The sequence below is a fragment of the Aspergillus karnatakaensis genome, assembly GCF_047715665.1.
Source record: "Aspergillus karnatakaensis strain CBS 102800 unplaced genomic scaffold BJY04scaffold_52, whole genome shotgun sequence".
Taxonomy (NCBI): domain Eukaryota; kingdom Fungi; phylum Ascomycota; class Eurotiomycetes; order Eurotiales; family Aspergillaceae; genus Aspergillus; species Aspergillus karnatakaensis.
The window spans coordinates 87,330-101,672 of NW_027395764.1; the positions used below are offsets into that span (position 1 = coordinate 87,330).

A 14,343-nucleotide genomic window follows, 5' to 3' on the forward strand; every position below is an offset into this window, starting at 1 on the left:
TGGCGTGAGGTTGAATGGCTCCAACAGTGGTACCTGTTTAGCTCCACAGTTATCTCTTGCACAAACCGAGCTTCTCCAACGGGTTGTTCCGAGCCAATAGCCAGCGGTTGATATATCTGAGCTATCGTTGTACTCATGAGATGTGCGAGGTGCCCTCTTTCAGTCTGGGATAGCTACAGGACTTTTCCTATTGTTTGCATAGATTATTCACTTACGTATCTCGTCTAGTCTGGAGTCTAGGTCTGCGCAACAGATATATAAAGCTCACTGTAACGCTTTATACTGCTCCAATTATTGCAGTTCGCATTCCAGGAGCATCATGTTTTTTAGCCCTCGGAGCTAGCTTGACCACGTAGGTATATGATTTTTCTATTTCTACCTCAATCCCTAACTACTTCCCGCTCGCACTCAAATCGACAACGGGACTATTCGGCACCCCCGTCTCAAAAAACACCCTCACATTCTCAAAACACTCCGTCTCCGCCCTCTGAAACGCCATATCCGTCAGCCCCCCCAAATGCGGCTGCAGCACCACCTTCTCGCTTTCCCGGAAGTACTTATTCACATTCGGCTCGTCAGGGAATACATCCAACCCTGCCCTCGCAACCTTCCCTGACTCTAGCGCAGCAATCAGCGCTTCCTCGTCGATGACGGCGCCCCGCGCGGTGTTGATTACGAACACGCCGTCTTTCATCTGATTGAATTCAGTCGTAGACAGGAGATTCGTCGTCTCTGCGTTTAGCGGACAGTTCACGGAGACGATGTCGGCTGTGCTAAGCAGCGTAGCCAGAGTCGGTGCGTAGGTGAGGTTATACTCCTTCTCAATCTCGGCGGGGAGTTGGCGGCGATTGTGGTAGGTGATGCTGAGGTTAAATGCACGCGCTTTCTTCGCAAGGTACTGCATCCACGCATACTATTAGTGTCCATCCTAAAAGCCATACCCATACCAATGACAGTCGCCAGTAGGTAGAGGGTGGTGGTGGTATATACACACCTTCCCAATAGCCCCCATCCCAACAACCCCAAGCACAAGCCCACTCGGATCCCTCCCGGGCACCAACCCCCCATCCCTCCAGAGCCCCTCCCGAACCCGTCTCTCGGCAACACTCGTATTCCGTAACACGGCCAGCGTCAGAAACATCGCCATGTCGGCCGTCGCCTCCGCAACCGCATCGACGGTGTTACAGAACCAGATCCCCTGCGCCGTCATCCAGTCTACGTCGAACTCATTGAACCCCGCGCTTGCAGAGACGATGATCTTGCAGTGTGGTGTTAGTGCTCCCAGAAGGTCGGCATCGAAGGGCTCGTAGGGCGGCGTGCCCATGCGGATTATGAAGGCGTGGATGGGGCCGTGCGCTGCGATGTCGGATTTTAAGAGGGATTGCGTTTCGGTGCGGTTGGTCGCGGGGAGGACGGAGTAGGTGAATTGCGTGCTGAAGGTTGAGAGGTACGAGTCTGGGATGTATTTGGGGGTGCCGAGGGCGACGACGCGGGGTTTGGGATTGGAGGTCATGGTGCTATTTTGGTTGTAGTTGAAATTGAATTCTTTGGGTATCCGTAGAAGCTGGAGCTTGAGCTTGAGATTGACTGAAAGGTAGATATTGTTGTTGCCCCTCTTAAAAGACGAGATATTGAAGCTTATCGCGGGGCTCGGCATCTCCCGTGCTGCTCGGTTTCTCCCGGTGTTGGAGATCTGGAAGATATTGTTTCGATTGATGTATATTTTTTACCAATCGATTAAGCCAGGGCAGTGTAGCAGATAGTCGTGCACATGATCGAAATACATTTTGTGCCTGGCTAACCCTGGAGGTGGGATGAGGGGTGAAGGGCCGGTTGATATACAAAACTAGGCTAGGTTCTTTCTTGGTATAACTACTACGAGTGCACAAGGACGGAGTTTATCCTATCAGCTCTATCATTTTCATTAATCCGACAGGCGAGAGAGACATTTCAGCTTTCCAAGAAGGTTTTACTATGTGTATACAGAGTATGGACGTGAAACTAAGCTAAAAACTCCCCCCCACTCCTCCTCTTAACCGCCTCATACTCCGGCACAAACTGCATATACATCGCCTCCGGACTCCCCGTGCCCTTCTTCGTATACTCCGCCTCCTCATCACCAACAATACTCTTCTTCAGCCCGCTCGACCCGCCCACAGTCCCCGGAAGAATAGCCGACTCAACAAGAAACTGCGCATGGCATGCTCTCTCCAGCGCGATGAAGAATGCCGCTGCCTCTCCGACCGTCCCACCCGTCGTGAGAAGCCCGTGGTTCTGTAGAATTAGATTCTTCTTCGTTGGACCCAGTGCGTCGGAGATTCGGTGCCCTTCCTCGGTGGAGAAGACCACGCCGCCGAAGGAGGGGTAGACTGCGAGGTCGTTGTAGAACATGCAGGAGTCTGTTCATTCCATCATCAAGGTTAGTCTTGTTTCTATGCTATGCTGCGTGGGTAGAAGGTACAGGGAAAACAAACCCTGGTTCAGCATATCGATCCCCCGCCCAAATGTACTCCAGGCCCGGCCGTAGGGACTGTGCATATGCACCGCCGCATTCACGTTTGGTCGTCTCTGGTGTAAGACCGAGTGGATGATGAACCCGGCTGTATTGATTGGTTTGTCTGCGCCGCCGACACGACGCCCTTCCTCGTCCACTTGCACCATGTCGGAGACCGTGAGCAGGTCGAAGTGGATTCCGTAGGGATTGATCCAGAAGGTTTTGGGGTTGATTGGGTCTGAGATTCATCTGGTGTTAGTAAAACTCGACGTGCTCTGTTCTCTAGAAAATACTCCTGGAATGGAACGGGTATGAACTGCGTACCGCGAAGACTAATATGCCCACTCGCCCCGTCCGCAAAGCCTAGCTTCGCGAAGATGCGAAACGCCCCTGCCATATGCTCTAGCTGCCATTTTTGGTGTCCCAGAGGAGTATTGGGGAAGGGTATGTGGTGGAGGCGCTTGACTTCGCCATCACTGGGCTTTTGGGTGTTGAGGGTTGTGTTTAGGGCTGTTGTGGTTGTTGTTGTCGTACTCATTTTGATGATTATTTTCTTTTTTAAGAAAGAAGATCTTTTCCTAGAGCTGCAGGAGGTTCTTGATGAGGATACTCTGGTTGTATGTATAAAAATGAAGGGGTGAGTCGGGGGAAGCCGAAGTTGGAGAAGTGAACCCCGCGGTGGGGAGGATGAGCAATCCATGCATTCGACGGAACCATTGATTTACGTAGCTCACATGGTCTATATGCTATCGGAATATAGTCTTCTGTCTCGCTCGGCATGTGGTGTGGTCGGTAAAATCCGTCGGAACTGGTAGTAGAACAGCATTTATACTCGATGTCGAGACCATTCTTTCCAGTCATAGTGATGATTCCTGATAAAGTATTCGAAGATGACTACCACTCTCTCTATGTCCCACCATGGCCACCAGGCCGGTCAGCAACAGGCTGCTTTTGTTGATAAAGATGATATCCGATCGACTTTCGCGCTTGCCTTGTCGGCCATGTACAAGGCTGAGGTTCCTCTCTATGGAGACCTCGTGCAGATTGTGCAATCGATCAATAGTCAGCGCGATGCTCCAGAATCACCAGAGCGCCTCAACCTCGAGCGCCATGGTGCCATACGTCTAGGCACAGCGCAAGAGCTTCAAACCATGCGTCGCATCTTCGCCTTGATCGGGATGCAACCAGTCGGCTACTATGATCTCTCAATCGCCGGACTACCCATGCATGCCACCTGTTTCAGACCGATCAACAACGTCGCTCTAGCGAGAAATCCATTCCGCGTCTTCACGACCGTTCTGCGCCCGGAACTCTTGAAGTCAACTGCCGCTAGAGATACCGCTCTGGCTCTTCTCGATCAACGGAAAATCTTCAGTGGGGAGCTGCTTGAGATTCTCGATGAAGCAGACGCTCAAAGCGGGCGACTGACACAGCACCAAGCGGAAAGTTTCATCACTCAAGCCATGTTAACATTTGGCTGGCGGTCCACGGCGGCATCTACCCGGGCTGAATATGAGCTGTTAAAATCGGAACACCCGATCCTGGCAGACATTGCTTGCTTCAGAAGCGCGCATATCAACCACCTCACACCTCGGACTTTGGATATCGCTGCAGCACAAAAGGCAATGAGTGCCGCTGGAATGGCTGTCAAGAGTCGGATCGAGGGGCCGCCAGAGAGAAACTGTCCCATTCTCCTACGCCAGACGAGCTTTCTAGCCCTAGAGGAGAGCATCCGTTTTCGAGTGGATGAATCTTCCGTCGAGGATGAATGGATAGATGGGTCGCATAAAGCACGATTTGGTGAGATTGAACAGCGAGGGGCCGCAGTCACCGGCAAAGGGAGACAGCTCTATGACCAGCTCCTAGAAAAAGCGATGGTGGAGGCTGCTAACCAGCAAGCGAATGTGGACGATATGCTAAACCGGACGTTCAAAGAATACCCAGATACCTGGGCTGATCTACGTCGTCAGGGTCTCGTATACTTCAAGTACCGGTGTACCGGAAAGTCGATCACCCTTTCAGATGCCGACGTCGCCGAATCGGATGTCCTGCTCGAGCATCTGCTTGCAGCGGATGTAGTAGAGGCAGATCCGATCACGTATGAAGATTTCCTTCCACTTTCTGCGGCCGGAATCTTCCAATCCAACCTGCAGAGCAACGGAGGTCCCTCAAAAAGTATGGTGAGTGGGAATGGACATCCGCAAGCTGATAAGAAGGGGTTTGAGAAAGCCCTTGGCTGCCCGGTCATGGATGCGGACGAACTGTATGCGAGAGCTCAAAGGGAGAGCTTAGAAGCATGTGCAGCGAAGCTAAACCTGTACAAATTGTAGATTAATGACCTAACAATTTCCATCTTATTGCGTGAGATTTGGGTTGCCCTCCGTAAGCGACAACGTGTCATATGTTTCAGTCGTGAAGAATGGGTCGTTAGAGAACTTGGACACCCCTTGTAAAAGCTCCTGGACCAGCCACTCGGATTCTTGCGGGATAGCCATGTCGTTCAAGCCGTTGTTAATCCAGTCCTGGAGTAGAGGGTCTTCGGTATTACTATCCAGTCCCCAAGGACCGCGTGGTGGATTTGACAAGTTCTCGTCACCACAGACCATGCTGATTGTTTTCTCCGATAGCGTCTCAAAGAGGTCTCGATAGGATGTGGCCAGGTTCCATCGTTCGGCAATTATCACAAGAACTGTAGAACAGGCAAGACAGGTACTTACGACATCTGTCTGTCTAGTTTTCTCACGTACGCGCCGAGACCGCCAGAGGCAGTATAGGTAGGTCAGCCCGCCGAGGAAAAGTATGTGCAGACTGCCCCATGTGAATTGAATGGAGGAACTCTGGTAAAGCCTACGATAAAGCAGGCACATCTCCCGAGCGCACAGTGCACACTCATCAAATGCCCGCTCTACCATATCTTCATCATATATCTCGGCAAGACTGGGAAGTACTGAAGGATCTTTGTTTGTTCCCGACGAATTTGTTGTAATGAACGGACGATATAGCAGCAAGATTGAGTGGTCATATGCCAGTCGAAACCATTCTGACGATGCAAACACCGACAATGGGTTTGAGTGAGCAAAGTCAAGCTGGCTTGGTAAAGAGGCGCGCCATTCTTCCAGTTCTGCACGAAGACTCTCAACAATAGTCTTCGTATGATTGGCACTGGGGTGTGACGACTTGGAATAGAGCGAATCGCTAAACTTTGCCCACAGTCGTCGTAATCGGATAACATGTAGAGCGCCCGTCATGGCTGTTGGGGTATCATTCGGCGAGGTTCGCGGACTGCATGAAAAGCCAGTAGCAGTGATGTGCTCATCATCAATATCAACGGGGAGCTGGAAATGGTTAGCGAATTAGAATATCAAGACCCTTTAAGTTATACCTCAACATCAATGGCATCTTCTGGAATCCCCACTGGCCGCCCGAGAATAAATGCGGCAACACGGTCGATATCATATGCTACCCAAAAGCATCGCTTCAGCATCTCTTTTGTGAGAGTGCCGGCATTTCGGCGGTAGCATTCAGTGCTTCTGTGGTAACCTAGCTCCACACAATGGCGGATGGCCATTCCAGAAATCTTCCTAGTACTTGTTAGAGTAATTATAAGGCTCACGTTCGGGCGCCATACCATAGACTAACTCCGACAGGAGACCGGATAGAATAGATTGCGCAACATAAAATCCCCTGGATCGACTCCAAATTGTTCAGCTCCAAGATCGGAGGTATATGGTCCAATGCTGCAGCGTAGTATTCCTATTCGTTGTAAGCGTATGCCGTCTCGGTAAATCGCTTTACTCACTTCAGCGGCTTGACGATGATGCTGTCCTAGAACTAGGGACCCAATAGCGTATACCTGCTCCCGTCAGTTTACACATCTGAAGATCAATAGAAACAAGGCCGCTACCATCAAGACGAAAAACAGAGGTATATTGGGCACGTCTGCCAGGTTCCCAGATTTAGACCCTCTTCGAAACTCTGCCTCCCAGCTCTCAAATGTCGGACGATGCAGTATGGGGTATTGGGGGTGTATGTTATCAAAATATGCCTTGGTCAATTTGCCTGCTACGGAAGCGGACGGCAGCCGTAAAGAACCCTCGGTTCGTGCACTAGGCATATGGCCTACTTCCGCTCCGCTTATGACGCTATGTTGCGACCCCGAACCGACACTGTTTGTAGCTGGCAGCCCCATCGTAGCGCTCACTATGCGCGAGAACGACACCGCAGAAGAAGCCCCGAAGTAATGTGGATCTCGCCCAGTTGCACTCAGACATAGCAGGGCTACTTCTGAAGATAGCACGTCAACCTGCTGATCATCGGGCTGTACCGAAGATGCGCGGCGTGCTCTAGCAATACCTGGGGCGGTAGATGCTTCTTGATCGTGGTTTGGCGCGTGAGCAATCTCATTAGACCCATTTGTGGGAGAGAGCGCAAGTGTGTAGCCGTCATCCCCAAAGCCAGATGCCATGTGGTCGAGAGCCACGTCTGGCCGGACCTGTTGAAGAAGAGACTCTAGATAAGCCACCCGGGCCTCAAGCGACTTAAGGTAGTCTCGAGGACGATGGAGCCCTGTCGCAGGGTCTTCGACGAGGCAATCTACAGAGCGTTAGCAGCGCAAGACATGGGTACTGGGACTTCACTACCTCGACCATTCTTTACACAATTCGTACACTTCGGGCTTTGGCCATCGCACTGAGAGTACCTTAGCAATAGTGCTAGATTTACGACAAATAGACTTACCTTTAGTTTCTTCTGCTTACAGCCGATGCAAGCAAGCATAGTGCGCTCCCCAATGCGGGGACGCTTGGCGGCCGGAAGTATCGCTTGAGGGGGGCTCATCATGAATTAGAAGACCACGTAGATCAGTATGTAGGTAGCGACAGCCATATACAGCCGTAGGGCGGATTCAACAGTGCAGGAGGCATTGAGATTCGCCGTGGTGCGAAGATGGATTCCAGTCTCCAAGTCTCCAAACGATGGCCTTATCTTATCTGGAAGCGGGCGATAAGCCGCGGCGGAGGCAGATATTGGGGTAATCCTACACCGCCGGCAGTAACTTGCTGCCTGAGGCGCAGGGTGCCTGAGCTTGGTGCTCCAGACAACTCATGATCTGCCGTGCCACTTGACGAGCATCGCTCAAAATCAGAATCAACCCCTGGGGACATATCCCCTCGTCGCTCTTTACTCTCTCCATCATGTCGTCTCCTTTCCATCGTCGCCATTTCCCCGACTACATCCTCTCCTCTCCTTTAGCCGCCTTCCTCTACCCAGTCCACCACCTGCTCCTCCGACTCCGCGGCCCTCCCCGGTCACCCCCTCCCAATGCACGCCCTATTCGAGTAGTTTGCATCTCAGACACACATACATTAGAATTGGAGGACATTCCCGATGGAGACCTGCTCATCCATGCGGGAGATCTCTGCAACGATGGTAGCGCCCGTGAGATTCAAGCCGCCGTCGACTGGCTGCGCAAACTCCCTCATCCACACAAGGTTGTCATCTGCGGTAACCACGATAGCTATTTCGACGTCCGCTCGAGGCTTGATGAAGATCGCGATCAGTCGTTTGCCGCAGTCTCATCCTCCACAGCCTCCCTTCGTTCCCTCGATGATTTTGATTCCCCGCACCCCATCGATTGGGGCGACCTCCACTACCTCCAGCACTCCTCCATTACCGTGACCTTTCCTCCGCTTCCTCAATCCTCATCCTCCTCATCCGCGTTATTGGCCGGGCGTCCACGCTCACTCACCATCTACGGCGCTCCCCAGATACCCGCAATCGTACCTTTCGGTCCTGAACACGCATTTACTTACCCTGCCCACCATGACGCTTGGTCCGGCACTATCCCCGCAAACACCGACATCCTCATTACCCACACACCCCCGCAATCTCACCTAGATCTGTCACCTGTTTATTCCACCGGGTGCCCATTCCTCCTGGCGGAGTCGTGGCGCGTTCGCCCAGCGCTCCACGTTTTCGGACACGTCCATGCTGCCTACGGCCGGGAGCCGGTGTATTGGGATGAAGCTCAGAAAGCATGGGAGAGGATCTGCAACACACGTCGCCGACGTGCGGCAAATTCCCGCTTTAGCTCCCTCTTCGGTTTCCTGCGAGATCTGTTTGACATCTCCGGATGGGTGGATTCTACCCGCGTGCTGGCATACGGGGCCCTAGGAATCATCTGGGCAAAGGTCTGGGGCGGAGAGGCTCGAGGAGGGTGGATGGTAAATGCAGCATGCATGTACCGCGATTCTGGCCGGTTGGGCAATAAGCCGCAGGTGGTGGTTTTGTAACCACCCATCATGTGCCTCTTCTATTCCGTATCATGCTTTTACTTGACGAACATCGTATATATTTAGCGCTTCCGGGTACACTTTACCACCTAAAATTGTCGCACCCACGGTGTCACTCACTGCACAGCATTAGCTCTTAAATACTAATTCATTCTCGCTGACTTTGATCAAAGGCCCTTTTCTACGCCGCTTTCTTGGTCCTTGAGACACAGCCGGTCATGGTCCTCACTCTGTAATGGTTCGTAGAATAGGTAGAACACGCAGGCAGGAGTACATACTTGGCTAGAGCCCAAGTCAATCCCAACTCCTCCACCCGATGTACATACGTAGGTGCTGCACCCTGTACTCCTGAAGCTCTCACCTACGTATCTACATTGTACGGAGCTGCTAGCATCATGCGAGCTAGTCCAGAAGCTCCTGGAACTCGCAGTAGCTACGCAGCCACTACCATCACCATCACCATCACGAACCTACCACCGTTACCAAGTTCTTCAACCCTCAACCCTCACCCGTTGGAAAGTTGGCATGAGAAGAAAAAAAAATCTTCAAAACAGAGAATCTAAAACGTAAAACCCCGCCCCAATGACATCAATCCCAAACAAACCCACCACACCAAGTCCAGCCCACCTGGGTCCTGCAAGCCACGAAGCCACCAGTGACGATCCCGCAGCACAACCGGGATCTCCACAGTACTGAGAGTTCTCCATCGAAGCTCCACGCCACAACGTAGATACCCACTCATCTTCGCCAAAGATGAGACGATGGGCAGTGACGAACTGCTAAATTTCTTTTCCTTGTGCTTGTCTTCTTCTCGGCGTTGCTTGTTGGGATTAGGTTTCTTGGCGGGCGTAGTACATCATTTTCCTTCTGCGAGGGGGAGGTGGCTTTGAAGTTTGGAAGGAAGGATGCAGTTGCAATTGAGGTGAGGTGAGGGTAGACCGTAGGGGGGTTGTTTTGGAAACTAGAGTTCGAACGTGTAGGGTTTGGACTTTGGGGTTGCAGGAGAGGGGACCTACGGAGGGGAGAGCCCGAGAAACTGGAGACTGGAGAGTCAGGGCTGTTCTACCTTCTCTGGTCGTGTCCGTGAGATGGTGAGACCTCAGGCGGTACCGGTAGGGCAGGGTTTGGGCAATGGGCAGAGATTGCGGAGTGCTCGCGTGGTGGCTTGGTGGCTTGAGCCAGGGCCATCCGATGAGGTGGGTGAGATTGTGAGGGGAACACCACATGGCCGGCTGTTGTACCTTATCTCTATGGGGTTGAAATTGATTCTGCGGGCACAGAGAGAATATGGATGTGATAGATCTCGCTCGACCTGTCAGTCTGGTTGTCATATTAACAGACATCTTTGAGCTAGAGTATCCATGAAGATCTCGTTTACAGAACGACCATATCAAGTCTCTCACACAGAGTCGATCAGAACTCTGTCGGTTAATCTTCACCATCTTTCGCTGTTACCTAACGTCCCGATCAACAAATGACAAAGCTCTTCAGATCCTTCAATGCTGCTTGCTGTACGTAAGAGGCTGCAGAAGTAACCTCCGGGCGCAGAATGGATATGCCGTGGAGTGTCAGTTATCTAGCGCACAATGAGATCTCTCTCTGAGCATTGTGGGTGGTTGTGGGCGCGGGAAAGTCCTCTGCCAGACTCCAGTGAGACTGTGATCCATCGCAGTGCATGTCGCCCACAGATATTCAAGATGAATGGACAACGTGGATGGGTGGATCAATCAACCGATGGCAGCAGAGATTACATATTCCACGCCGACGCATGCTGAGTGAGAATGAGATGAATGAACGAACTGTCAGGGAACCAATCCCGGGATCGAAAGCAAGGGATGACGAAGGTGTTGCTGCTTCTCGAAAAAGGCACCAATAGACACTGACCAATGTTGGATAGAGGCGATTTCTGCTGTAAAAAGAAGGAGAGGAATGACGTCCGCCGGCAAAAAGAGCAAGCAGGCTAGCCGAAGGAAGTATCGGGAACGGCTTCCCGAACAACCCCCGAAGGTAGCTGCTGGGCCGAATCTTGTGGATGGATACCGAGTTGTGAACAATTTTATCAGTTTTATCCACTAATGATGACGACCTGCGAGCGTGCAGTTGCCGAGTCAGTCCTTGCTCCATGTTGGAGTCGGTTCGAGAGTCACCGTTACCGTTTCACAAGGTGAGCAATTAGCTGCAGACAGATCTCGTTATCCAGCAAGGGATATATAGAGAAGGTAAGGAATGACATCGCCATGATGAACGCGGTGCGGATGCGGAAGGCTTCCACCAACATTGGGTTGAGTATACGCTGGAATGCAAAGGCTGCAGCGCCTGTGTGCGGTTCTCGGTGCACTTACTCAACAAGACTTCGGTCTAAAAATCTTGACTCCTCTTGGTCTTCTCCATGGCTCGCAGGGGGGTCCAATGTGATGTCATGGTGGGTGAGATTGGCGCAGTGTGGATCTACAATGGAAATGCTTAGCCCACCCAGTGCGATGCTTGCAGTTCCAACGGGCTCCACTGCCTGAAATTTGGTATAGCCCATATTGCTGCGCTGCGTCTGTTGCCGACTCGAAACGACGTGGGTAAACGCTCGCGACAGGCCGAAAAAGTAACGCATATTATTGGAATATTGCAAGATTATGGCGTCGCCACACTTACCCTTTGAGCCCTGGTTTCGCTCCCCATGGCAGTGGGTAGGGCTTCTGGAGAAGTAGAAATACCCCCGTCTTCCCCTCCCCCCTACATTCTCCGCGTTTTCGAGTTCCTGATTTTATCTATCCTTGCCTGTCTATTCTTCCTCTATCCCAGGCTCACACTATCAGCACCGGGAAGGCAGTGACTATACTCGATCTGGATCGGATATCATATTGTCTTGGATGAAATTGCAATCATGGCGCCCTCATTTGCCGGCCTGTCTGGCAAAAAGCTGTCCCTGACCATCTCGACAGTTGCGACCATGGGTTTCTTACTGTTTGGATATGACCGTATGTCTAGATGCTGACCCCGAGCATGATGATTGCAAGCTAACACGGTCTCAGAGGGTGTCATGTCTGGTATCATTAGTGACCGCAATTTCAACGATGTCTTCACGGCCACGAGAGACGACTCCACAATGCAGGCGCTCGTCACAGCTGTCTACGAACTCGGCTGTCTGGCGGGTGCCATGTTTGCCCTGTTTTTCGGCGACCGCACCGGCCGTCGGTGGATGATCTTCTCTGGTGCTATTGTTATGATCGTCGGTGTAATCATCCAAGTCACCTCGTTTGTCGGCCATATTCCTCTCCTGCAGTTCTTCTTCGGCCGAGTCATTACTGGTATCGGCAATGGCATGAACACGTAAGTCAACCGTGAAATCTTGCGCAGGCGTAGCTCACAATATCAGGTCGACGATCCCCACATATCAAGCCGAATGCTCCAAGACCAGCAACCGTGGTCTCCTCATCTGTATTGAAGGTGGTGTTATTGCCATCGGCACAGCTATTGCCTACTGGATCGACTTCGGCGCCCACTATGGTCCTCAGGATCTCGTCTGGCGTTTCCCCATCGCCTTCCAAATCATCTTCGGTATCGTGATCATTGTCGGCATGTGGTTCCTCCCCGACTCGCCCCGCTATCTCATCTCAAAGGATCGTATCGAGGAAGGAGAGTATGTTCTTGCCGCCCTCGCTGGAAAGGAAGTCCACGACCATGAAGTTCAAGCCCAGAAGCACCTCGTGCTCGAGTCACTGCGTGCCTCTGGCGCCCTCGGTGCGAAGACTAGCTACCGCGATCTCTTCACCGGCGGTCCCACCCAGCACTTCCGTCGTATGCTTGTCGGTTCTTCATCTCAGGTCTTCCAACAGCTCGGCGGTTGCAACGCTGTCATCTACTACCTCCCGCTCCTGCTTAAGCAAAACCTGCACCAGGACAATGACATGGCTCTGTTGATCGGTGGAATCAACATGATTGTGTATGCAATCTTCGCGACCTTCTCCTGGTTCTTCATCGAGCGCATCGGTCGCCGCAAGCTGTTCCTCGGCGGCTCCATCGTCCAAACTGTTGCCATGGTCATCACCTTTGCCTGTCTCATTCCCGGCGACGAACAATCCTCCAAGGGCGCCGTCTTCGGTCTCTTCCTCTACATGGCTGCCTTCGGCGCCGCCTGGCTCCCGCTTCCCTGGCTCTACCCCGCCGAGCTGTCCCCCGTTCGCACCCGTGCTAAAGCCAACGCCGTCTCCACCTGCAACAACTGGCTATTTAACTTCACAGTGGTGATGATTACCCCTGTCATGGTCGACGCCATTGGCTGGGGAACGTATTTGTTCTTCGCTGCGTGGAATGCCCTCTTCATCCCTGTCATCTGGTTCTTCTACCCTGAGACCGCCAACCGCAGTCTTGAGGAGATCGATCTTATTTTCGCCAAGGGATACCATGAGAAGATCAGCTATGTTCGCGCTGCGAAGGAGCTGCCCAAGCTCACGGACGATGAGATCGATGCTGAAGCTGCAAAGTACAACTTCACTCCGGAGACCGAGGCGGAGGTTGAGAAGGGTCATGTCGGACAGATGTCGCCTGCTGGCAGTGCCACCGAGTCTCCTTGAACAATGAAACTGGAGACGAGAACGGAAAAGGTTCTCGAAAAGTCCATTCTCAGGACAGTTCTTTTCATGTAAATGATGTTTGCGAAAAGAGGAGTGTCAACCGATGCTCGCTCATGTCTATGATCTGCTTTGTTGCTTTGATGCGATGCAGCCGCTTCCGGGTTGATGCGTGCTTGTGTATCCTTGCTTTGCTTTGTACCTATACCCATACCCTTATCCCAGGGAGTCAGTGAGTTGGGCCGCTGGCGCTGGCGATTTGTTTGCTTTTTATAGACGTTAGATTTAGATACCGTGTTCAGGCATGGTTTTGCTAGACAATGTGATGGCAACTTGTCAAGAACTTTCGTTCCTTCGAATCTTCGTAAATAGTCACATATGTGGCCCGTACTCCTCGACGTGAAGAGAGCGAACGAACCCTGCATCAGTGACAAAGCCTATGCAGGCTCGTCCCAAATTAGCCTGCTGCGCAAAGCATGGGCACTGCTCGCCCGGATTTCGCCCTGATTCGCGGATGATGATCGTCTGGGACTGGGGGACTCGCGCGTATTATTGGCCATGAACCCAGTCGAAGAATGTTCGCTGCAGCGACGTTCATGCACGATAAGCGACAAATCTGACCCTTCAGCTTCAATGCAATGACGACCGACAAGACTCGAGACGAGATTATTATTGGACTGCGCGACGATCTGTAAGGGGCCGCCACAGCTGAAAGTTGCAACAACTGGCTGGAAGATTTCGCAAGCAGAAGCTGATCAGAAATCAAGAAAGGAATCAAGGCATATTCTCGCTTGTGATCGGCTGATCGCGGTTCTTTCAGATGGATCACGGCCGGGCAGGTGAGCAGGCTCGAATCGAGTCATTCGAAGTCGAGTGACTTTCCAAGCCGTCCTTTCAGCTGCGAACAAGCGACCGACCCCCTCTTTTCTCGCTCTCTTCTCTTTTCTCCCCGCCTCCCGAGGTTTCATGTTTTCTCTGAAGGTTCATCCCTTAG

General features: G+C 52.2%; 6 protein-coding genes across 6 annotated transcripts; 3 read left to right on the forward strand and 3 right to left on the reverse strand.

Annotated features, from left to right (window-relative positions):
* Positions 1 to 391: 391 nt before the first annotated feature.
* Positions 392 to 1,513, reverse strand: BJY04DRAFT_221739 (D-mandelate dehydrogenase-like dehydrogenase; the record flags this gene model as incomplete). Its single annotated transcript, XM_073717213.1, has 2 exons — positions 392 to 898; positions 995 to 1,513. The coding sequence occupies 2 exons, from the start codon at positions 1,511 to 1,513 to the stop codon at positions 392 to 394; spliced, it is 1,026 nt and encodes a 341-aa protein (XP_073567584.1).
* Positions 1,514 to 2,001: 488 nt separating this feature from the next.
* On the reverse strand, positions 2,002 to 2,972 carry BJY04DRAFT_230361 (class II aldolase and Adducin domain-containing protein; the record flags this gene model as incomplete). The annotated part of the gene is made up of 3 exons (XM_073719279.1): positions 2,819 to 2,972; positions 2,475 to 2,732; positions 2,002 to 2,399 (listed from the first exon to the last, which is right to left on the reverse strand). The coding sequence occupies exons 1-3, from the start codon at positions 2,889 to 2,891 to the stop codon at positions 2,002 to 2,004; spliced, it is 729 nt and encodes a 242-aa protein (XP_073567585.1). The 5' UTR covers positions 2,892 to 2,972.
* Positions 2,973 to 3,391: 419 nt separating this feature from the next.
* BJY04DRAFT_230365 (DUF1338 domain protein) lies at positions 3,392 to 5,477 on the forward strand. Its single transcript, XM_073719280.1, has one exon. It carries the CDS (start codon positions 3,403 to 3,405, stop codon positions 4,822 to 4,824), a length of 1,422 nt encoding a protein of 473 aa, XP_073567586.1. The 5' UTR covers positions 3,392 to 3,402; the 3' UTR covers positions 4,825 to 5,477.
* Positions 4,849 to 7,330, reverse strand: BJY04DRAFT_221742 (transcription factor domain-containing protein; the record flags this gene model as incomplete). Its single annotated transcript, XM_073717214.1, has 7 exons — positions 4,849 to 5,829; positions 5,877 to 6,075; positions 6,123 to 6,247; positions 6,294 to 6,347; positions 6,399 to 7,087; positions 7,162 to 7,183; positions 7,232 to 7,330. The coding sequence occupies 7 exons, from the start codon at positions 7,328 to 7,330 to the stop codon at positions 4,849 to 4,851; spliced, it is 2,169 nt and encodes a 722-aa protein (XP_073567587.1).
* Positions 7,331 to 7,613: 283 nt separating this feature from the next.
* BJY04DRAFT_197207 (metallophosphatase domain-containing protein) lies at positions 7,614 to 8,945 on the forward strand. Its single transcript, XM_073712463.1, has one exon. It carries the CDS (start codon positions 7,687 to 7,689, stop codon positions 8,782 to 8,784), a length of 1,098 nt encoding a protein of 365 aa, XP_073567588.1. The 5' UTR covers positions 7,614 to 7,686; the 3' UTR covers positions 8,785 to 8,945.
* A 2,431-nt stretch (positions 8,946 to 11,376) lies between these two features.
* Positions 11,377 to 13,939, forward strand: BJY04DRAFT_230372 (putative MFS monosaccharide transporter). Its single transcript, XM_073719281.1, has 3 exons — positions 11,377 to 11,756; positions 11,811 to 12,108; positions 12,155 to 13,939. Exons 1-3 carry the CDS (start codon positions 11,663 to 11,665, stop codon positions 13,350 to 13,352), a joined length of 1,590 nt encoding a protein of 529 aa, XP_073567589.1. The 5' UTR covers positions 11,377 to 11,662; the 3' UTR covers positions 13,353 to 13,939.
* Positions 13,940 to 14,343: the final 404 nt, after the last annotated feature.

What these genes read in the sequence shown, in the direction of transcription:
- BJY04DRAFT_230365 (XM_073719280.1), top strand. Translation starts at nt 3,403, where the DNA reads ATGTCCCACCATGGCCACCAGGCCGGTCAGCAACAGGCTGCTTTTGTT.
- BJY04DRAFT_230372 (XM_073719281.1), top strand. Translation starts at nt 11,663, where the DNA reads ATGGCGCCCTCATTTGCCGGCCTGTCTGGCAAAAAGCTGTCCCTGACC. An exon ending in CTTACTGTTTGGATATGACC is followed by an intron (nt 11,757 to 11,810) that starts GTATGTCTAGAT and finishes ACACGGTCTCAG; the next exon opens with AGGGTGTCATGTCTGGTATC. An exon ending in ATCGGCAATGGCATGAACAC is followed by an intron (nt 12,109 to 12,154) that starts GTAAGTCAACCG and finishes TCACAATATCAG; the next exon opens with GTCGACGATCCCCACATATC.
- BJY04DRAFT_197207 (XM_073712463.1), top strand. Translation starts at nt 7,687, where the DNA reads ATGTCGTCTCCTTTCCATCGTCGCCATTTCCCCGACTACATCCTCTCC.